Genomic DNA, 23,892 nt, shown 5'->3' with positions numbered 1-23,892 from the left:
TATTATGTTTTCCTGTTGTGCTTCATTTCTGTCATTGTTATTTTCATGTCGCCTTTTGAGACACTGCAAATAACTGCTTTCCATTATTGCTCTTTTTAAAAAAAGAAAAAATCTATATTCATCCCTCATTTGCATGCAAGTCCATTTTAATCCTATTCCTTATGATCTAAACAGAGGAGCCACACGTTTAATAAAGGTATGTCGTTTCACTCTTTAGCAAAAGAAAAAAAGAAATCAGCATTATTTTACTGAAGGTGATTTCACCTTGAAGCAGAGCTCCAAGTTGTTTTCTGTTCAGCAATTCATACTGAACAATAGTCCGAGCCGAGAGTGATTTAAATATTGTGTGGCATTATCCAAATGGCTATAATTTTCTATGTGCCACATGTAGTGCAGATTGCTTTGTACAAACAGGTGTATATTTAACAGCATCACTCAGTGGCTCTCAAGAATTTATGTTTCACAATAGAACATAAAAAGTACTTTTAGAGATTCTCCTGCTGGTTCATTTAGAAACAGTTAACTGTTGCCACATATGGACACAGATGGACAGAAACAATGTTTGGTTACAATGCGCAGACAACGGTGTAGACAGCAGATATATGAACACCTGGATTCACAGTGCTTACACAAATGTCAGATCTCCTGCATCAGCATAAGTAGGATTTAATGGACCAGGAGGACTTTTCCCTCCTTTTCCATCATTTAATTGACCATTTGGTAATCATGTGCCACTGCAGTCTGAGTGTCTTCCTGTTAGCTGGCAGCAGTGACACCCGGCAGAGGTTCCTGCTGCTGCGGCATCTTCAAGGTTTGAAAGTTCGTGTTTACAGATACTGTATGTCCTTTGGCAGAAAACTGATGCTTTTAGCTGTTACGTGTGTTTATGTGGCCTTCATGTTTGCCTAAAGAATTTATTTATTATTTTATCCATTTTGTCTGTTCTCTATTAGAGCTACACTGATAAATTGGGCTGATATAAAGATTTTTTTTCTTATCATCTCTAAATGCTGTTTAGTGTGAAGATCTCAGCAGGTTGGCTGTTTCATAGATATTGGATCTGGCATCTGTTGTCAGTGCTCAGTACAGTATGCCATGTTACATGTTATTCATTTATGTGTAGAACTAGATGCAGTAGACTTTTTCTTAGCTCCTATAAATTAAACACGTTCTGCATTTCCTTCTTGTCGAAGACTTGAGACAAATCAGCTTTTCTTTCAAGATGAGCGGATCAGCAATTGTCAGTCACTACACAGCATTATGCTCTCAGTCTATATAGAAAACAAATACTCGTGATTGTCTTCCAATTTGAAAATGCCCATCCAAAAAAGCTTTTACAGTGTAGCACAGGAGAGTCCAGGCCTGCAAACCCCAGTGGGATTAATAAGGCGGCAGTTCTGACAATATGGCCGAACTTCGCTTTGTGACGTGTATACTATATACCAATCTATGTATAATATTATTGGTATATATACCTGATATCACAATAGCTCAAAGGGCTTTACAAACAAGTTTACAGAAGATTTCTGAGATGGCTATAAATGAATATATATATATATATATATATATATATATATATATATATATATATATATATATATATGTAGTTTAAACTAATATATTAAATGGTTTTAAAATATATTTTAAAATATATTTCAGTAATCTATTTGGAGCTCCCTCCATGCCGACAACTTGACAACTCCCTAATTCTAGTTTTGTCATTCATAGTTGGTATCTATAGGCCACAAAGGTTTGAGAAGTCAGAAATCCTTCCTTAACACAAAAGGAAAATGGAGACACCCCCTCCCTCATCCACGGATAGTTGGGAGTGCAATAAGAGGTGTAGATGGGGACCAGCTAATAAAAAAACAAAGATAAAGTTCTCGAATACATTACATCCACCTCAGTATCTGTGACAACTTTACACCAGTGGGTAAAAATGTGTTAATGCTTTCCGACACCTCACAGAGAGCAACAACACACTACAGCAACAGTTGCATAAGCGTGTCGCTAAACCAGTAAAACACACACAGTTGAAATTGTTTTTGGAAGGTATACTAAGTTATTCATCAAGCAACTGGGAATCGCTAAACTACAGTGCTGAGTAATTATAAACAAATTGCTTCACACATTCCCCCCCGGAAACGCACTATAGCGTATGCATTCTCACAGAGGGGTCAGAGCAGAACCGCTCGCAGCAGCAATCCTAAAGGAGGAGGCAGTTTCAGAGTCTACAGTAATATCTTCTATTATACCCCAAGCCACAATTTGATCCTATTACATAATTAGACAGAGACTACTGAGTTAGAGAGGCTGTAAAATGGATTGTGTTGGCTGCTCCACAAATTAGGTTAAGGTCATACACCGCAGACCACAACACTGATTGAGTTGATTGAATTCAGCCTTTGAATGAAAATAATAATGCCTGATGTTCTTGTTTTCTCTGTTCGTTTAAACAAAGGCTAAACAGAACTTATGCAAACAACTTGAGAAAGTGCTGCTCAATATGCATATTACTGAGCGTGCAAACGAGTAGGCCACATCCACCCACGAGGTGCATTATTATGCATTATTAACATGCAGGCAACAGAGGATACATAAGAGACACCACAGAAATCAGCACAAGCATACAACGAGGAACGCACACACACACAGACACACAATGACTTTCCTCCTGTGGCTGTGAGGCGTGTGGGCTCTAACGCCCTGATGTTGACACAGTGCTTTCCTGCCGCATTACACATGACAACACTCTGTTGACTCTCTGCACGGAGCGAGCTCTCTGGGTAAAGGACAACATGTAGGGAGCTGTCCACCAACTCAACGTTCAACTGCCAACACACCTTTTCACTATGGCCGAGTGTTGGATACAGTCTCTAACAGTAGTGTAGTAGTTTAAGACTTCTGGTCCTGGTGGACTAAATTAGGCAGTCAGGAAGGAACACCTTAGTTCAGTGCTCCAGTTCAAACACTGTTTCCATTTGAATATTTTTTTGTTCTATCAGAGGTCTACAATATAACTGAAACTAATGGTTATTCTTTATTCTCAATGATTTAGTTTGCCAATCACAAGTTCTGACAACCCAAGAAGACATCTTCAAATTGCTCGTTTTTTTCCCAACCATCCACCAGTCATTTCATGATGAAATAAAACAGTGAAAAGCAGCAAATCCTCACATTTGAGAAGCTTGAACCAGCACATGTTTGACATCAGCCTCAACTGTACTTGTGTTATTTTTGGGAATCATAAGCAAATGTTAGCATGCTAACACTCAAAATTAAGATGGTGAACATGATAAACATTATACCTGCTAAACATCAGCATGTTAACATTGTCATTGTGAGCATGTTAGCATTAGCATTTAGTGCCTAAGTACAGCCTCACAGAGCTGCTAGAATGGCTGTGGACTCTTAGTCTTGTTGCTTGATAAATTACTTAAACAACCAATAAATAATCAAAATCACCACTTCACACTAGAAGCTGTAACTGTGTTGGCACTCTATCTGCACTGCATACACCATGTGGAAAGAATGGCTTTGCTCACAAGATAATAAGGGTCAAGAGATCATGAATTAATAGCCTCAGGGAGCGACAGCTCACCGTACATAATGTCATGAGCAGCACTGAAGCACAGTTAGGCTTTTAAACTTTGATGTATGATCTCTATATTCACATGGATATAAAATCATTCTTCCTGCTTAAGTCAACCCTGCTGACCTCACATACTGTGTAGGAACACACAACATATGCAGCATTCATTTGAAATAAGCCTTAGCGAGTGCTGGTATGTCTTCAGCATGGTAAAAGAGACATGTTTTAGGCTTTAAAAAAAGAGCCCCTCCTGCATTCATAACACAAATCTTAACAAATACACACACACTATACATGCAGGCACACACACCTGAGTGAGCTCCTGCTGCTCCAGATCCCATTTTTTGATGCCGTTGTCTCTCGACCCGCTGAACAGCACATCTCCCTGTACAGCCAAACACTCGATGCCGTCGTAATGGGGCGGCTCAAAGTTATGAGCTGGACCTACATTACCCATAGTTCCCTCTGCCACGTCAAACACCTGAGGAGAGAAGAGCAGGAGAATGTGAAAGATGCATCTGCATCTGTGACACTCGGGTGTAAGTGAGTGTGTGTGTGTGTGTGTGTGTGTGTGTGTGTGTGTGTGGGTGGTACCTTGACATAATGGTCTTTGGAGCCAGTGATTACTTGGTCTTTTCCCAGCAGTGACTGTCCCACTGTCAGACACATGACGGAGCCGATGTGGCCTGTCAGCTTCCCCATGCCTTGCATTCTACACACACACGGACACACAGACAGGCACGCAGCAAAGGAGGTGAAGCAAAGGTCTGTGAAATTCATTACTTACAAGAATTTGATTTTCAAGGTGCCAATTTCACTGGATGAAATCACTTTCTGTCTCAAGGGTGAAGCAAAACTGCTGAGACACAGCGATGCCAAAGGCGGAGATGATACCGAAGAAAAGTTTAATACATTCATTTTTCATTTCTGGGGGGTTCTTATGCATCATTAAATGGGTCTGAGCACCTCAGCGTAAACTGTCTGGTTCAATCTGTTAATCATTTCCCTGCAGAAGCATAAAAACTGAGGAGAAGACGGCGTTACCACAGGAATTCAGATATGCATGCCTTGTAGAAAACATGCTCATGTACATACTTTATATCAGAGTTCCTGCGCTTTCTTTTGACAGCCTTTTTAAATCTCTTCAGTCAAATGTTAATCAGCTCTCTGGTGGATTAACATCTGAATATATACATCCACATTCATGTCTACAAGAATTTAGAGCTGGCTGCACAGAAACTATCTGCATGAATGACCCAATGGATGTGGAGATGACTAAGCCTATAAATCAGTGAAGGAATGAATGAATACATAGATACATGAATGACTTAATACTTTAACCAACCATTGCGTGAATAGTTCAATGAATAAAATGAATTCATTTACAAATGTACCTGTTGAGGTCCCACATGCGGACAGTGTTTCCAGCAGCAGCGTAGAGCACAGATCCTGACGGGTTGAGGGCTATCTGGTTGATCTGACACTCGCCCTGTGCGAAGGTTATTGTGCGGGTGGTAGTGCCCGCACACACATCGCCTGAAACCACCTGACCCGATGACCTGCGGAGGTAAAGAGACGCCAAACAGTGTAAGAGAGAGGAACAAACAGGAGAAATAGAGAGACAGAGTAATGAGCAGAATTTTACAGTTGTCATTTCCTCTTGATTTGTCACTTTTCTGCAACTTGAAACACATCACTGAACAGAAAAAGCATATCCCTCAAAAACGTCTAGCAAATATCCCCTCAGCTATTGCAATTTTTCAGTTTGACTGCTTCAAACCACTTCATCTGGCTGGTTGCAGGGAGGAAACTTACGTAAGCGTGCGGATACATTTGGCAGAGTCGCGGATGTCCCACACCTTGATGTAGGAGGTGGAGACGGAGAAGACCAGACAGGAGGAAGGACAGTATTTGACTGACACCACGTTGTTTGGGTGGCCTTTGAGGGTGACGATCTCCTGACCTGTCACCAGGTTCCACATCTTGCAGGTACGATCTGGAGGAGGAAAGAAGGGCAATTCAAATACTCTGCACAACAGAGTTTGGGTTGACACTTGCATGCAGATTATATATTGCGAAAAAAAAAAAAAAAAACATGCCTCGTCGTCAGTCATCTGACTTTTCTGATAAATTTACTGAAATAATTAGTTAGCACGTATTAATGGAATAGTTTAAAACTGGGTTAGCATTAAGTATTTATGCTGAAGATATAAACTCTTTATTAAAGAGCAGCCATTAAGGCCATTTAAGGTTTATGTGAAATACCCCTTAAAGAAAGAGCCAACAGTATAGTAAGCAGTATGTGTACCTTTGGATCCAGTGAACAGCAGCTCATCTGTAGCATCCACACACAGGACCGGCTTAGAATGGCCCTCGGCAACAGAAACACACTGCAAGGGTGCCGTACGACCCCCCTTCACACCCCCGATGGGATTGATCACACCCCTAAAGATCACACACACACATACAGTGTCACAATCTCTTCAATATAAATCTGTGAGGCTGATTTCTTGCCACATATCTATAGATGTAGAACACACAGATCACAAACATGCACACAAAAACACAAATACTCTTTCCTTTATACAGAGACAATACAAACCCATACAAACCTCACTGGATACATACAGATGACGTACTCCCCTAAAAATCTATGCACATATGCAATCACACACACACACACAACTTCCTGTTTTCCGGTTTTCTGAACTCACCCACCCCCCACCTTTTTTTTTTTGTTGTGGAACAGCCAAATTAAAGCACAACAACAGTAACAGTTTTCCTATTCAACTTGTCTTTCTGTCTCCCCTCTCTCCCTCTATTTCTCACACACACACACACACATACACACACAGCCTCTTATATTATATGCACCCCATCCCCCACCTATATCCCACTGACAGGCCAGAGTCCCAGAGTGTCCGCAGAACAGTCAGCAGAGTGAGACAGAGAAGGCAGGGGGTGAGAAGAAGAGGGAGGAATTGTGGGAAAATTGGTCCCTGGTGGGCTTCCTAATAACACCAGTGGTGGTTAGAGAGTGTGTGTGTGTGTGTGTGTGTGTGTGTGTGTGTGCGTGTGCGTGTGCGTGTGTGTGTGTGCGTGTGCGTGTGCGTGTGTGTGTGAGAGAGACAGAGAGTGAAGTAGAGAGCAAAACAGTGAGGGAGAACCACCAGAGGATGTGAGGAGGGAAAAGAGAATCTGTGATTGAACAAAATACAGAAGGGTGTGCTTGAAACTTGTCAAAGCTGGCAACATGCTCCTCTTCTGTGCCCGCACGTACGCTGATGTCCCAGCGTGAAAACACACACACACACACAAATACACACATCAAATCAAAAAATGAAACACTAAACCATACTTGTATATGGTGTATGGTTCTTTTTTTTAACAGTGGATAAAAATGCCAACCAAAATCAAAAACTGTCAATCATCAGCCAGTGAAAACAGATTGCATGCATGTCTGCCAAGTCTCATGAAACACAAAAGAGAACCGACTTGCACAGAATAAGCTCAAAACAGTTGTTATCAACAGCCTGGAACAACAACTACACAGCAGCCTGCAACTCAAAAATAAACCACAGCACAGCGTCCTGAGACGTCATCATCACCACAACATGCAGCATCCATTCTCCACCAGTCAGGTGGGGGCTGACTCTCAGTTCAGCACCTCCACAGCCAATCGCCTTTTTGGGGGCTCAGGGAAAAGGGTACGTGGTACATGTGGGTATGTGGAGAGATGTAACAAGCCGATAACATAGTCAGATTATCAGCTTCTGCTCCTCCGCAGAGCTGCAGGACTCTGACTGTGATGGCAGGTGTATGGATGTGAACACAGCATCACATACAGTACAATCTGTCCCACCCTCTCTCTGGTCCAATTCCATTTTGGAAAGACGGATGATAGAAGGCAGGATATTTCTTTGATAACAAAAAGAGGAGAAAACCACACGTGTGACAGATCTATTAATATGAAGTTTTAATAAATGGAGGAAGGAAGATAAAATAAAAAATAGGAGAAGAATTTGAGGTGCAGTTTCATTTGAATGAACCTTATCACTCTGAAGGCTGTTAACTCTATCACGTTGTCTGAGGAAGGCCTGCGCTCCATCCTCATTGGTTAAAATGGGAAGTCAGTTAATCACATTGTTGTCTTGGTGTTAAAGCGATGACACATTTATTTTACCATAATATATTACCAGAAGCTCTATACTTAAAGCCACTTAACCAAACTACTTCTTACCTGCCGGGAAACCATTATGTTGCATTATTTCAAATACTTTCTTTATAGTTTCTCTTGTTTTTCTCTATAAGGACACGATACTGCACATACTATAATATTGCTTAATGCAGCACTTTGTTTCTTACAGCCCTGCGCTGGTCCAAATGGCAGAACGTGCTCCCATTCTATCAGCATCTGTGGAAGATATCAGTGTACTGTGTTATGCACTATGTAAGGTGCTAATGGATGTTGCAGGGCCAAGCACCATGAGACCAGCAGACTAATGAGAACATGGAGGGAGATCAGTGTGTGCTCTCTGCAGCGCACATAAAAACAGACAGAAGAGCCTTGGTGAGAGGTGCGTCAATTTGTGTGTGTGTGTGTGTGTGTGTGTGTGTGTGTGTGTGTGTGTGTGTGTGTTTTTATGTGTATGGTAAAGACACAGAAATAGAAAGCATTGATCATAAAGAAGAGGAGAAAGTTCTGTTTTTATCATTATTATATAATTTTATTGTTTGTCTTAAAGGAATAGTTTGACATTTTGTTTGTTTGCTTTTGTGGAGAAGACTCTTTTTTGTCTGTGTACACAGACTGTGTAAAATTGAAGCTACAGCCAGTAGCCAATTAGCTTAGCTTAGCATAAAGACTGGAAGCAGGGTGAAACAGCTAGCCTGGCTCAGTCCAAAGGTAACGAAATCCGCAAACGAGCACCTCTAAAGCTTAATTACTATCTAACTCATTAACACGTTGTGTTGCGTTTAATCCATACAGAAACTTAAGTATAAAATCTAGCACCTCTACTGGTTGTCTGGAAAACTCACAGTGATGACAGCAAGCCACTACAACATGGTCAACAAATAGACCGGCACATAACTTTAGAGGTGCTGGTACGCAGATTTTGTTATCTTTGGAAAGAGCCATGCTAACTGCCTTTGTGCTAAGCTAAGCTAACCGGCTGCTGGCTCCAGCTACATATTAAACAGATAGATACGGGAGTGACACCAATCTTCTCATCTAACCCTCGACACAAAGCTTGTTTAAATAATATTTGTGCATTTTCATATTTGCTTTTTTTCCTGCAGCCTGTAGAAAATTGGTAAGGTTCATTCAGGTCTTGCAAGCAACACCATGAAGAAACATAACATTAGACAGGTGGGAAAGGCCGACGGGTCAAGAAAGCCGCATGTGGTTAAAACATGCACCACAATGACCTCACCCACACAGAGGGGGATAGGGAGGTGGAGGAGAGGCCAGGCGAGGCACAGACTACTGGTGGAGACAAGATGACACCAGGTGAGTTAACAGGCAAATGGGAAAACAGAGAGTGACAAACACAGTTCCTCTACCTGAGCACCTCGGAGAGCGAGGAGTCGCTGTCATCCGACCTGGAGGCAGAAGAGGAGCAGGAGAGGGGAGGGTGGGGCGGGGAAGAGGAAAGGGTTAACCACACTAAGGAAAGACAGAAGGGTTACTGGCAAAGGGTTAAAGGGAGGAGTGACTGGGGGAAGGGTTTTAGATATAAAGCAGTGAGCAAACTGGCAGGAAAGCTCAGTCAAACAACAAAGCTTGTCCAGTGATTATCAGGCAGTTTGCCGTGAAAAGTGCTTCTTCCCAAAGATAACCACTGAACAGGCTGTATTCTTTGACCGCTGTCTGCAGATGTTTTCCTTGGTAAAGCATGTTTACTGTAGGTACACCCACACTAAGCAATGGCTGGTTTGGTAGACGTTTCCCTAGCCGTGTTAAAGATATCATTAACGGTTACAAGGAATAGTTCAACAATTTGGGAAATTCATTTATTAATTTTTTCTTGCCAAGAGTTAGATGAGATGATTGATACCACTCTTATGTCTGTCCATTCAATATAAGGCTACAGCCAGCATCTGGTTAGCTTAGCTTAGCATGAATACTGGAAACGGGGAAAAGGCTAGCCTAGCTACCAGCACCTCTAAAGCTCACTAATGAACAGGTTATATCTCATTTATATTTAAAAAAGGATTTTGTGGTTTCATGGGGTTACATGCTGGGCTAAAACCACAACTTGTCATTTATATATTATATATTTAGAGGTGCTGGCAGGCAGGTTTTGTTACCTTCGGACAAAGCCGGGTTAGATGATTCCCCCGTTTCCACTCTCTATGCTATGCTAAGTTAGCCGGCTGCTGGCCATAGCTTCATATTCAGCGTACAGACGTGAGAGTGGTATCAATCTTCTCATTTAACTCTCTGCCAAAAGGTGAGTAAGCGGATTCATTTGAACAAAGCAGAAAAACACAGAGGTCATACATAAAGGTCAAAAGAACTGCACACAATTTCCACACTTTTGTAGCCCTTTCACCCAATGTATGACTCCCCTGGTGCCAGTGTCTGCTCCCACATCTACTCTTTCCAGCCATATTCAGGGAATTAGTGCAGAAAAGAACATAAGGGACCACAAACAGGGTTAACTGGAAAATCCAGAATGGAGGATAAGGTTGTCAATCAAACTCACAGGCGAGCCCGCTCAAAGCTGTCGAAGGGAAAAGTCCAGACCACACCAACAGTACCTCCACAATAGCTCAAAGGGAAAGGCTGGTATGTGTGCAACAGTGCAATAAAAGTGTTATTATATTGTAAATATTTTATAGCCTCAGGTTTGTCACCACAAGAGCCTGTGCTTTACACTCATAAAATAATAAAACAAAATGGTTCTGGATATGTCTGGGGGGAGCAACAGTGTTAAAAGGTGATAGAATTTCCTCCATTTCTTGGCATTTACTGCCGGCCACGGCGGCTATTAGCATATTAATATCTGCTTTTCTTTCTCAAGACAAAATCCTTTTTAAATTCATTGGTTTTGGAGGATGCAAATGTAATGTGAAGATTAAAAAATAGATCTGGGATTTAAAGCCTCTTTATTCGACTGACGACAACAAAACTTTGTTTAAAATTAAAATCCTCGTTCTCATGTGTTTTCCAAATCAAATCTATTCAAATATGAATCGGTCAAAAAAACAGAAGCAGAAAGCATCCCTAAAGTCACAATCGTCTTATTGACTTTTAATTGGTTTTGTGAACTTGCAAAGATGTACTTGAGAACATCAACATCTTATTTCCTGGCATAGCAGACAGCTTCTCATTTGATACCCAATTACACAGAATTCATACAGATGGTTCACACTGGCTTTCTAATTATTTTTTAATAAATTAGCTTCATTTAGCTCTGAATTTGTGCTTGTGATGATGAATTAAGTGTCAGAGTTAGGTCAGTATCAGTAGTGTTAGGACAATGAAACCAAACAAAATGAAAATGATGGTTTAAATGATGAATCTTAGGTAAAAAAATTGTCAACAAAACATTTACGCCACCCATTCCTCACTTAAAACAAGACTGCAGATGACAAAATGATGTGATCAAATTGCAACAATGCAAATTGCAACAATGCAAATTGCAACGGTAGATGACAGGAAAAACCTCACACCATTTCATCCTCCTCCATCATGCGGTATAGGAAGGCTTCTCCTGTGGGAACTACATAGGTTCCCTAAACCCGAAAGATAAATATCCTCCCACATTGTCACCCTGAGTCAATTCAAAATGGCTACCGATGACAACAGCTGCATGGAAAGATGACAAGAGCCAACTCATTTACCTACCCCTGCTCCAGATAATGAGGACCCACAGGCTCCTACACACACAACACAGGCAAACATTCACACATACAACGCACACACACACACAAACACGGCACCCTAACTCATTTCACACAGCATCCTCATTAACAATTAGGGGTCAATAAAGATGAGAAATGTTGCGGATTAATAAAGATTACAAAACCAACAACCTTAGAGCAGAGCCCAACGCTGACTGAAATTAACTGCTGACATTTGTCAGAGTGGAAAGCTGGGATTGACTGTGAGCAGAAAGGGAAAAGGGCCGGTTGCTCATTCCAGACTTGGCACCAACATCTCATCTCATATCCACATTGTGTATCCATCTGATGTAGCTGGACTACACACTTACACACTGAGAGGTGTTTATGAGTTTCTTTTACATTTATGTAAATAAATAGGATGAAAACAGCATTAAAAACAGGCCAATTCGATACCACAACTAACTACAGCCTCAAAAATTACCATAACTTTGAATCCAATCCTCTCTGACACTGTGTCAACAAACCTGAATATTATGAGATAAGATTTATTGCAGGGCTGTTTTTTTATTGGATTAGATTAGATTAGATTGTACAAAATGATTTTTCTTTCCCTAGCCCATATGCAGATCATTGTCATGCACATCACGTCATCTCAAAACAGACACATCATACCACATCTTGCTTTTGTTTCTACAGAACTATCTGAGCGGCCTCGCTCCCGATTTGCGTTTGTTTCCTGGTAACTCCTATATATGGTTTGGAAACACACTGCAATTGCACCTTAGTGTTAGTGTTGCTAATTGCAGCTCTGCATAACCTTGTTTGTGGTTCGGAGAGTGCATTTACTTGACACCTGGATTCTGTGAATGTTTGTACCATCTGTCCCCACAGGAACTACATTAATGCCAGATGAAAAGTAGTTTTGTCTAAGAGTGGGATTCATCAGAAGATAAACAGTTGGAAGAGGACACTCGTGAGAGGCTCATCTACACTGCGGATAAAAGCACTTTGCCCTCAAAAGGCCTGACCTTCAGCCTATCTACAGGGCCAGTGAAGACCTTAAACCATGGAAGAGAAAAGAAAAGAAAGGAATGGTTCATTCAGTCAAAGTGAGACTGAATTGATCAGATGAGAATGTGAGGACAAAAAGACAATAGCTGTGTGTGAGTGTATGTACCTGTGCAAGAGTGTACTCACTTGTCCAGAGCAGAACCTTGTGTTTGGTTGCTGGTAAGCCTTGAGAAGACGTTGCGGTCATTCCTGGTCCTCAGAGGAGGGGAGGAGGGGGGTGTATAGCCATCAGTGGGCCTGATAAGAGGCAGGAGGAGGGTGAGGAAGTTAGTTAATAAGGACGGAGTAGGAAAATTACATTACACAGTCAAAAAATGTGATCAACCTGCCTACAAAATGGCTTAAATTTGAGCTTTACAGTGTATGTACCTGTACGAACGGTCGTAAGATTTCCTCCTTGTTATAGGGGAGGTGTCATAACCCCGAGACTGCCTGGGACTGACACACACACACACATACACACACACAAAAGCAAACTAAGCACATCTTCAAGGGATTGCATAGGAGGATGACACACGTCTATGTAAACTGTTGGGAATCTATAAGCAACAAGGGTTTTATGCAATTTAACAACATTAAAGCAGACTAAAGCAACTGGCAGGCTAATTTCTTTGAATATCAAATCGCACACAACAAGGCTTCCCGTCCCCAAGGACTGATGCAAATTACATTGATTTCTTCTTTTCTCTCCCTGAAGCAGTTTTATAACCTAAAAAATGTCATGCCTCTCGTAGATTTTCCAGAGGTTGTTAGTTTGGAAGTGTGCAATAAAAAATAGACACAAACTGCTTTGACAGCTACATGTTCTTTTCTCTTCTTGATGAAGAAGACTCAAACCAACAGGTCACCCTGCTGTCCTACACAGCAGAGCAGTGATTTACTTGTACCCCAGAGGGTACTTCTGCAGCTGCCAGGCGGTGTTTGGAAAGATTTGGAAAGTAGCGCATTAGACAAAATAGGTTTAATTAAAAAATATATACACATATTGAGTCAGCTGTAATACTTGAACACTATATGTTGCGATTTAAAGTGCGTAAATAGTTAGCAGTTAGCTAAAGGTTATGACTACACAGTTCCAATAGTTAACTAAAAGTAATGGATAAACCCTTGAAATAGTTAGTTTAAAAACTGGATAAATGGCTGATAGCTAAAAGTATAGGATAAATGGTGAAAAAGCTACATGTAATGGATAGATGGTTGACATATATAGCTAAAAGAAATGCGATAATGGTTGCGGTGTCGATCAAGGGGTACTTGAACGTGGGGTACATCAGACAAAAAAGGTTGGGAACCACTGCAGCAGAGTGCAAATACAATGCTCCACCATCAGAAACACTGTAGTAATTACTTGTGGGGTGTTGTCATAAATCAACATATGTAAAATACAAGAGCCAAGCCTCAATCACCCCCCTTCCTGGTAAAAACTTCACATTCAGGATATGCCTTGCCCTAGCTTCATCTCAGTGATCATTATGATTCACTTACAAGGTGTGTCCCCTGACAGGCAGGCTGATGGTGCGGGACGCCCGGTCCCTGTGGTAAGGGTCTCGTAGGGCCAGGCTGAACCCCAGACTCGCTGACGCCAGACTCAGGCCGTCCTCCTGGATGTCGGTAAGCGAGGCCAGAGACTTGGTGATGTGCTGCTGCTTGCTGCCCGATGAGGGGTCCAGGATGGGACCCAGATACTCCGCCGACACCGCCTTCATCTGAGCTGACAAACGAGGCTCCATCTGGGTGAAAAATGTGCGCCATTTGTGTTACAGAGGACCATAGAGGGGAAAATTAAATGAGAAAGACGGAGGACAGTGGGATACGAAAAACTGAGACATAAAATAAAGATGAATATTGAATTTAATTAAGGCACAAGAGGAAATTAAGATACAGCCTGAAAACATCATTCAGCAGGGGAAAGGGCAAAGAGAATATGAAAACAGTAAAACAAATACGCTAGAAATGAGAAAGCAGCAATTGTGGAGTCAAAAAAAGGCTGGATAGAAAAAAACAACAAAAACATAATTTAGGACAATGAACTCAGCATTAACAAAAGGATAAGAGGGGTTGGTGTCAGGTTTTCCTCCTCAGAATATCAAACTAAGCTTTGCGAAGTGAAGGAATTTTTAAGTCTTTTCTTATACTGCCACCTAGTGGTCCCAAACAAGAATGGCAGCTGCTCCGAAAGACAAACTGGGGCATGTGTGTTGACCGTGAAAATTAGAGCAAGGGTCTAAACACAATCACTACAGCCAAAACATTAACGTCATCTGACAACATGTGACATTATCATGATTCATAAAGGTCTGACAGGCAAGACAGCGCTACCCGATGCTTTGAGCACTGACACTGACAAAACAAATAGATATTCTGCAAAGAAAATCTTTGTTGTGGAAACAGGAAGAATGTGAATTCAAAGCTAGCGTCTTTCTACAGCTGCAACAGAGTTAAATAACAGCTACACACTTCAGCAACAAAAATCAGCTTGTACCTTTATCTTGAAATCATCTTGGCTGTTGGATTCTTTCATTTGAGACACACTGCAAAGAGAGAGGAAATGAGAGTTAGGCAATGAGGGAAATGAGAAATTGAGTACACATTTTTCAGTTTTACAGCAGATTTTAAAAAAAAAGAGGGTCAGGGTGAGAAGATGTTGTGTGATGATGTGTGTCGAGGATGCTGTGTGGGCGAGCAGACTGCAGTCTCACCTGCTGTCAGAGGCTTGGCTGAACTCAGAGGGCTCCTCGTCTGTGCTGGCGTAACCGTTTTCTGGAAGCACACAAAACATACAACTTGTCAGCCTCCAGCATACCGCAAATACACTGCTGCTCAGCATGTCTGTATGTGTCACAACCTACTCCAATACCACATTTTTACAATTCAATATCTTTCACTGCATTTTCAGTTTTAATGTATTCTCTGAGGCTGATTAAGGCTCGTCACTTTCTGTTTTTTCATATACATTTTATGATCCCACACCAACACATTGCTGAAAAGAGGAGACTGCAAGTGGATGATTGAAAGAGGCTTACTTAACGTATCTGGCACTATGTTTAGAGGCATACTGTATGGTACATTAGAAAGCAGTAGCAGTCCATCTTTATATACAGTCTATGAGCACAATAATAACAGCCTTTTATACTTTTATACATAATATTTCATCCCAACATGAAGCTAACATATTAAAAGAAAAGTTTTGCATGTAACATTATGCTAAATGCAAATGCATTGATGCAAAACTGAAAGAGAAAGATGTAAAAAGAGAAATAAAGAAAGAGGAAAGACAGGGGAGGAGAGTTTCAAGGGAACATACTGTATAAAGTCTTACACACTGTCACACAGACCTAAACACACACTAAAACCAACACTCACCCTGCTGCACATTGTGGATGAGAGCCTGGAGTTCAGGGATGTATTCGGCCTTTTCTCGCAGGGCATCGAGGATCATGTGATTGTGGGACGAGCCAATCATATCTGTCTGTCTCAGCTGACCCGCCAGCAGTCTGATCTGAGCCTCCTTCTGAGCCACCTGTAAACTCTGCACGCACACACACACACACACACACACACACACACACAAAGTATTATAACACTAAACTTCTAGACTAGGTCTTAATCACACAACAGGAAGATTTTCTGATGGATGTTTATTGATGAAATAAAACCCTGACGTCTTGCAGTACAAAGACGCCACTAGATGGCACCACAAACCATTGTTCACTCATCACCAAATTTAAATATCATGATTATATTTTTTCCAGTAGCATAACATGATAAACTGTTTTAGTTTACTATATTTAAACAATTTAAAAAAGGTCATAATATGCTTTTATCTTTTTAATTTATTTATTGTTAAAGAAAAATATTTTCTTGGCCCTGTATGATCACTCACTTTGTCAATGGAAGCCTTCAGGAAGTGGTCCAGCAGGTGGCGAGCTTCAGCCAGAGAGCAGGAGCTGATCACCACTGAGGTGTCCACAGAGTCCAGCTCATCCTGCAGGAAAACACAATCGTAGGCATTACTAGAGGTCTCGTGTCACTTCTGACGATTGCACAGCAAGCATTACTGTGTGTGTGTGTGTGTGTTCATACCTTGGTCTCTTCTATCTGTACAATGGTGGCCTGGCAGTCAGACAGGCTGTCATTGATGTAGTCTATATTGGCGTTCAGCACCTCAATCTCCTCGTTAATTTCCTGGAGGAGCCGGTCCTCTGCCTCTGGTCCCTCCCCGTCCGCCATCAGCACCTCCCTCTTATGTGAGAGCGCTTCCTGCTGGACCGTCAGCTCCTCTCGCTTCTGACTCATCAAAAACACAAATGCACACACAGCAAAAACAAAATAAGTCAGAAATAGACTTACAAAACATCTGCAAATGTCATGGATAAGGACACAAAATAGAAAGAGTTATTTCCACGTTTGGAAACTTTTTCTTTCTTTCTTTCTTCAGACAACGAAGCAAAAAACTGATGGCATTTTTGAGGCATAGTATTCATAAGAAGTATGTTTCACCCTTTTCATAGAAAAAGAGTGTTCCCCCATCTAATCTAAATGTCTAGAGAGAGAGGAGGAAGGAAGAAGATCACTCACTGTGGTTTCAGTTGTCAACTACTAAGATGAAGTCAGCCAAAAGAGTAACGAAGATGTAACTTCAGAAACTAGTTCTGCTGCTGCCACTACTATGTACATGTGTAATTATTCTTAATCACCATCAATACTGCTGCTCATCTCACAGATTATATTGGCTTTGGCTAATTGTAGTGATCCTCTACAGGTCAAAGTCATGTCCCAATTTAACAGTACGACCCTGAGAATGCTATTTCCCTCTATAGCCACCAAACCAAGTGCAATCCCAGTAACGACACCTCAAACAGCCCTAATTTCCACCTTCATCTAGAGGAAGAATGTGAAGGCCATTCCTACCTTGATAAGGCGGTCCATGTCAGCTTCCACGTTAGAGATTGTCATTCTCTGCATGACAATGTCCAAAATGCGACGCTCGAGGGCTTGCCACTTCTGACGGGCAGACTTGGAGAAACTGCTGACTCTGCCTGCTGCTCCGATGCTGCCCAGGCTTGCTGGCTTACGCTGCAACTTCTTCCTACTGCTGGCAGGAGACAAAGAGAGGAGTATGAAAGATGTGACAAATGCAAGAGAAGTGGAAAAGGGGAGAGGTCAGAGTTAAGAGAGGGAGAAAGTATAAAGAGATAAATGGACTGTAATCAACTAGCAGGCACCGGCCTTAAAGGTAACGATCACAAATCTAAATCCCTGACCAAAAACAATCAAATAAACACTCAAGGAAGAAACCAACAATCTTGTCCAATGAAATCCACTTGTGCTGTATAAACACACAGTGATGGATTCAACTCAACTATATTCAGAAACTAAATTTAACCTGTAATAACTGATTTCTTTGGCCACTTGGAGTTAGTGGAAACACGCTGTGAACATAACATTTACATAACATCCTTTTAAGTTGATATGACAAACTTATCTACACATTCAGCAGGGAGCAAAACTATCCTTAGTTTGGAGTCGTGTTGACCTGAGGGACATATTAGACTGTTCAGCTGCCTAATGCTCCACCATGTTCACCAGCTAGTCTCTAACTGCGTCTGTCTTCCGTTTGTGGCTGAGCAGGTAGTGTAGAGTGGGTTTTTAGCACTAGCAGGGCAGAAAGAGTGAATCAAAACTGTAAAGTTGCGGGCCGGACAGATGAGCTGAAACTATAAGGCCCCATAAAGCAGAGGGGAGCTGAAGATTTGGGTGATAATTATCTGCAATATCAGCCGTTTGAACAACGGTATTAAAACGTGTAAAGTAGAGTTTACATCAACCCATCTTACCCAATGACCCTGGTTCCATCCATGCTGCCTTCACTCTCTCCCAGGTATCCGAACCCGTTGTTTTTGTTGTTCCACTGTCTCACCAGCCCGCTCACACTCCTCCCAGTCTCAGGTTCGGAGCTGCTTGCTGTCGTGCTGGCTGACAACTCGGCTCCAGAGTCCGTAACGGGGGGGGTCTGGTTCCAGCGGGCCACACGCCCGGCCACTCTGTCTGACATGGGCTTGGCCAGGCGCCGCAGGGCAGTCACCTCCTGGGTCTTCCTGCGCAGCACCTGCTCCTGCTGCCGCTTCTGAGACTCCAGCGCTCGGATCTGGTACTGATGGACCGGAAGAAGAGACACAGTTCTTTAGTATGTTATTCAGTGTTCATCTTTATCTCTATCCTTATTCATCAAACCTTAATTAGATTCCTGAGCTGACTGCTCTTTGCACAACAGGCTTACAAAGTGTTGATCATGAAAGGATTTTAAGACTTAAGATGACACCCTAAATAAAAGGATTATGAATGAGGCCCACGGTATGACAGTGCTAATGTTTCCATGCTCATTAATGAGCCCTCTCCTCCAGGGAAAACAAATAATACTTGTAGAATATGTACTAATCTTCAAAACATAAAAGTGACACCAAAATCTGTGTGCAATATATACATAATACATAAATCAGATTTTTTTATGTGCCAGACGGACAAACAGATGTAGAACCTGACCTGGTCAACTCACCAGCATGACTCATTCTTTAAATACAGTATGAAATTAGAATTTGGACCATGTTGACAACAGCTGTAACATGGATTAAACAGGGACTGTAGTTTGCAGTGGAAGTGAGTGAAGTAAACGTTGCTCTTGGTAAAAACTGTTCACACATTTAAAGCCAGGTATCTCTCTCCTAAACACGCACGAACACACGCAGTCTGACCTCTTGTCGCCGCTGCTCTTTCTTGAGCTGGGCGATCTCACGGTTCCTCTTTGCCTCCACCATCCTCCTCCTCTGCTGCTCCTCCTTCATCTGCTTCATCAGTGTCACCTGGAATTAGCAGAGAGGTCAGGCTTCCTGAACTGCACCGGCATTCCTGCTCATTTATCCAAGCTGCCGCGCCTCCCCACTGACTCTGCTCCTTCCTCTTCCCTTACCTTGGCTTTCTTCATGTCGTTGACCTCTGTCTGGAGTTTCTTCAGCTCCCGTTCGTACCTCCCCTGGTTTTTGAGGAGACGAGCGTGCTCCTTCTGTGCCGCTTGTAGCTTCAGCAGATCTCGGTTCATCTCCTTAAGACGTTTCTCATACTCCTGTTTGATCCGGCTGGCCTTCTCCTCCGTGTAGTTCTCCATGGTCACTGTGTAGCCATGTGAATAATGTTAAGTGTCATGAAAGCTTTACCTTTAATGACACTTTTATTTTTCTACTGATCAACTTACTAACTGGGTTTTCAACTACCCAACCATGTGTGTTAACTACAAACCCCATGATGCATGAACTCACTGAGGTTCTGCAGTACGCGGTCTCTCTCCAGCTGAGTGTCTCGGATCTTGTTCTGCAGTAGAATGAGCTTCTCCTCGTACTGCAGCTTCAGCATCAGCAGCCTCCGTTGGCTGTTCTCCAGCTCGTCTATCAGCTTCTGTTTGATCTCAATCTCGCAGGTCAGATCAGCCAAGTCCGCCTGGAAGTTGGCTGCTTAAAGAAGAGTTCAAATTACAATCTACATTTTTATATTATTTATATTATATATTTATATTTTTCTGTATAATTAAATTAATAGCTGGAAATGTCAAAAGCAGCCCCATATCCCTTAGGAATTGGTTGATTTCATGTATTGCTTCTTTGTACTTCTTTTAGAAACTCCCCATGCGTCTGCAGATTCAAGTATAACTCTACACTATAAAATGTCTTCTTCTGTCTTCACTGTCAACCATCTGACAAGCTGCCAAATCTCCTTAAAGAAAAGGGAGATGTAGATAAAGTAGAACAGGACTAAGAGTCTGCAGCCATGTTAGCTGCTCTGTGAGACTGTACTTAGGCACGGCAGTGCTTTGAGCTAAATGCTAACATGCTCATAATGACATTTGCTACTTAGCACTAAACACAGTACAGCTGAGCCTGATGGGAATGTGTTTAGCTTTGCAGGTATTCGGTCACAAAAGACAAATTGAAATTTAGACCAGATGATGGCGCTAGAGGAAAAGTCAGGCGATGTCAAAAGTCATCAAGATCAAGAAGATCATCTTAGAATCATGAATGTACAAATTGCTGCGCCAATTTGTCAGATAGCTTCAGATATATTTCAGTGTGAAGTGGTGGACCGACTGACGTTGACTAAAAACTAGACACATAAGGGGAAGAGGTCTAGTCTTTTTGTAGCAGCAGCTCTCAGAGACGCACCTTTCTCATCAGTGTCCGAGTCTGAATCCACCAGGCTCTCATCACTGTCAAACTCGTCCTCCTCCTCCCTGCCCTCCTCCTCATCCTCCCCCTCGTCTTCCTCACAACCACTCTCCTCCTGCAGTGGAGACATGATGTCCTACACACAAAAACACAGAGACGCATCAGATTTTGTTCCTTGTTTGTTTTTGTTTTAAACTCTCATGAATGCTGACACACGTGTTCCTCACCTCGATGTAATTATCGTCTGAATCGATCTCTCCATTCTGTCCGTTTTGACCACTCTGCCCGTTCTCTCCATTCTCGTGAGTGTGAAGTTTCACTCTTTTCTTCAGACCTTTCTCCAACTCTGGACTACAGGAGGGGAAAAAAACATGATTGTTGAGCCAGGTCACAGTTGGCATTGAGAAAAAAAGACACAAATAAAGTCACTTGTCAATGTGTTTTTCAAAAAAGCATCATAAAATTGTGTTCCTTTACTATTTTCACCTGTCTATCAGATTCAAGTACAGTAGTATGAGTGTTTTTTTTACCATGCATTACAAACACTCATGTAAGTGAGACGTCACACTCTCCTAACAACCACCATTAGGGCTTTGGGAGTGCTGCCAAGTGATGTGCTCATTGCAAAATCAGACCTCTGAAGTCATTAGGAAAGTCTTCCTCAGCTCATCTACCCCTCATCTTGCCCTTTTAGCTCTCTGCGTTTTATTGCCAATTTTATTCTCCCCTTCGCTCTCTCTTTTACAACCACCCCGCTTATCACCCATCCCATCTCTAAAATTCCCGTCTACCTCCATCTCCATCCCATTTAAGCTCAATTAGCCTGTTAGGTTGTGTACTCTTCTCTCTCATGACCCACTGGCTGACTGAATTAGACCTTGTTGTGTCCGAGCCAGCGTTACTACTCAGCACTGGCTGCATCCCAATTCTATTCAGAAGCAGGCCGTCCCAAAGCCCTAATCGACTTGTGATGTGCCTCTTAAGCTAGAGGAGAGAAGCAATGAGGAGGGGAGAGTATACGGGCAGGAACAGTAATGCACTCATAATGCTCTCTCGGCTTTTAGAACATGCACAGGTTCATTGACAAGGGCTTAGAGGGAGCAATGAGAAATTAAATGTACATCAAGCCGAGATGTTTGGATACAAGAGGACACGAGAACTTCCAGGAACTCTGTGAACTTGATTCTATATTGTATAATGTGTTTTTTGTAATATCTTAAATGTGTCCTTCTCTCCTCACCTCATCCTCCTCTGCCTCCTCTCCTTCTTCTTCAGCCTCTCGATGTCCAGCTTGGCCCGGCGCAGCACGTCCGTCATCTCGGCCTCCATGGACATGGGAGCAGGGGAGGAGCCGGGAGGGTGGCCGGGGGCGGGGCTGAGAGTGGAGGCAGGGAACTGGGAACGCGAGGAAATTCGGGCCGCCTGCCGTCGCAAGGACTCGTTCATGGCCTCGCTTTCAAGAAGCTTGGTTCTGACAGAGGAGGAAGAGACGGGCAGATACAGTTCAGTCGTTCATTAGATTTGAAAAATTACAAACAACATTCAAACTGACTTATCACAAGCTCATTAAAGCTGCTGTTTCTGATTTCTTTTCAGTGACGATGAAACTTTTTAAAGAAGAAATAACATTCTTCCTCTTACAAATGAAAAGCTAAATTCATAAGCAATAAAATACCCTTGTTAAATTCCATACACTCAGTGGTTTTACCTCTACAGCCTGCATATTACTAGCATATGGTAGCTTCTTTTAGTTAAAGTTAGCAAACTTAAGAAAGATATTGCTGTGTAACTGACATTACTGAGTCGGTTCACTGATCTTATGACTCTTCTGTCTTGTGCGACTATTAAACTACAATTTACTATTCACCATTATCCTATAATTGTCACTTGTGGTCTCATTGGCTGCGGCTCAGCAAAAGTTACGTGGTCTTCTGAAAATGCAATTGAGCACGAACTGATTACAATTTGGGAAATACGCTCACTCCCTTTCTTGTCGTGAGTTAATGAGACAATCGACACCAAGCTTGTGCCCGTCAGGCCAATATGAAGCTACAGCCAGGAGATGGTTAGCTTAGCCTGGCCATAAAACAGGAAGCAGGGAGAAACAGCTAGCCTAGCTCTGTCCAAAGGTAACAAAATCCTTCACTTTTACATGTCTGTTGTACAAATGAAACAAACAAGATATAAGGTGTTAAGTACAGAGCTTTAGAGGTGCTGGTAGGTGGACTTTTTACCTACAGACAGAGCCAGGCTAGCTGTTTCCCCTTGTTTCCAGTCTTTATGCTAAGCTTAGCTAACTGGCTGCTGCCTGCAGCTACACACTCAATGGACAGAAATGAGAGTAGTATAGATCATCTCTCTTTAAGTCTCGGCAAGAAAGCACACATTTTCCAAAATGTCCAAAAGTTTGTTAAGTTGTTAAGCTGTCCCAGTCTCCGGTTTGATGATTTCAGTGAGGTTTCAGTGTAAAACTACAAGTGATGGCAGTAAATAAAAATCTTACCTAAGTTCTTCAACCTCTCGGATGTAGTTCTGGATTAAAGCCCCGATCTCCTCATTGCCCTCACCTAAAGGTCAAAGGCAGAAGGAGGCTCAGGTCACAGAAAGCAAATAATAAATAATTATATTACACAAATAAATTAAAGTCAGATTTATTTATTCATGTAGTGTTTAAGCATTCTCCGTCACGTACTTGACTTGGTCAGCAGGGTGCTGACCTCGTTGGCCAGCAGATGTGTCACGCGGGTGTTGAGGTGGTCGATGGTCTCCTGCATGGCCTTTACCCTGAGACGCAGTGTGTCGCTTTCTCTCTGCAGCATGGCGTTCTCCTGATACAGGTCGCTGTAGCCCTCCGAACCATCCTCACATGCCACGCGCTTCCCCTGCACAGAGAAACAAACAGTCGGCATGAATAACAATGAGACTGGACACCACAAGCAACTGAGAGAAAAAGACATTGAGGTCAAAAGACCTGAAAACTGAAACTGACTCTGAATCCACGTTCTATACTTGATGTTGCATTCCAACCAAACACAACGCTATTGTTTAAGATGAGGTGGTCTGTCTGTTACAGCAGCTATTGTCGTGCTCTGAATGATTAACGCTGAAGGAATCCTGTTGTTTCAGCTTTGGACAGAGTCACTATTTAATCCAGTCACAGCT

At 42.2% G+C, this 23,892-nt stretch overlaps 1 protein-coding gene across 1 annotated transcript in view; it reads right to left on the bottom strand.

The window, feature by feature from the left end:
- kif21b (kinesin family member 21B) overlaps positions 1-23,892 on the bottom strand; it is a 68,300-nt gene that overhangs the window by 14,307 nt on the left and 30,101 nt on the right. The window contains exons 9-32 of the mRNA XM_070902963.1: positions 23,423-23,612; positions 23,234-23,297; positions 21,971-22,201; positions 20,958-21,081; positions 20,728-20,866; positions 19,831-20,022; positions 19,485-19,684; positions 19,270-19,377; positions 18,355-18,671; positions 17,429-17,612; positions 16,601-16,804; positions 16,401-16,502; positions 15,881-16,046; positions 15,217-15,277; positions 15,000-15,048; positions 14,003-14,247; positions 12,887-12,955; positions 12,644-12,754; positions 9,158-9,196; positions 5,901-6,037; positions 5,408-5,588; positions 4,987-5,151; positions 4,187-4,304; positions 3,903-4,073 (exon numbers count right to left, since the gene is read on the bottom strand). Coding sequence (XP_070759064.1) covers positions 3,903-4,073; positions 4,187-4,304; positions 4,987-5,151; positions 5,408-5,588; positions 5,901-6,037; positions 9,158-9,196; positions 12,644-12,754; positions 12,887-12,955; positions 14,003-14,247; positions 15,000-15,048; positions 15,217-15,277; positions 15,881-16,046; positions 16,401-16,502; positions 16,601-16,804; positions 17,429-17,612; positions 18,355-18,671; positions 19,270-19,377; positions 19,485-19,684; positions 19,831-20,022; positions 20,728-20,866; positions 20,958-21,081; positions 21,971-22,201; positions 23,234-23,297; positions 23,423-23,612 — 3,567 coding nt within the window. The remainder of the gene's footprint in view (positions 1-3,902; positions 4,074-4,186; positions 4,305-4,986; positions 5,152-5,407; positions 5,589-5,900; positions 6,038-9,157; positions 9,197-12,643; positions 12,755-12,886; positions 12,956-14,002; positions 14,248-14,999; positions 15,049-15,216; positions 15,278-15,880; positions 16,047-16,400; positions 16,503-16,600; positions 16,805-17,428; positions 17,613-18,354; positions 18,672-19,269; positions 19,378-19,484; positions 19,685-19,830; positions 20,023-20,727; positions 20,867-20,957; positions 21,082-21,970; positions 22,202-23,233; positions 23,298-23,422; positions 23,613-23,892) is intronic.

Source organism: Enoplosus armatus, chromosome 3, assembly GCF_043641665.1.
Source record: "Enoplosus armatus isolate fEnoArm2 chromosome 3, fEnoArm2.hap1, whole genome shotgun sequence".
NCBI classification, from domain to species: domain Eukaryota; kingdom Metazoa; phylum Chordata; class Actinopteri; order Centrarchiformes; family Enoplosidae; genus Enoplosus; species Enoplosus armatus.
This window is presented reverse-complemented; position numbering and strand designations above follow the sequence as displayed.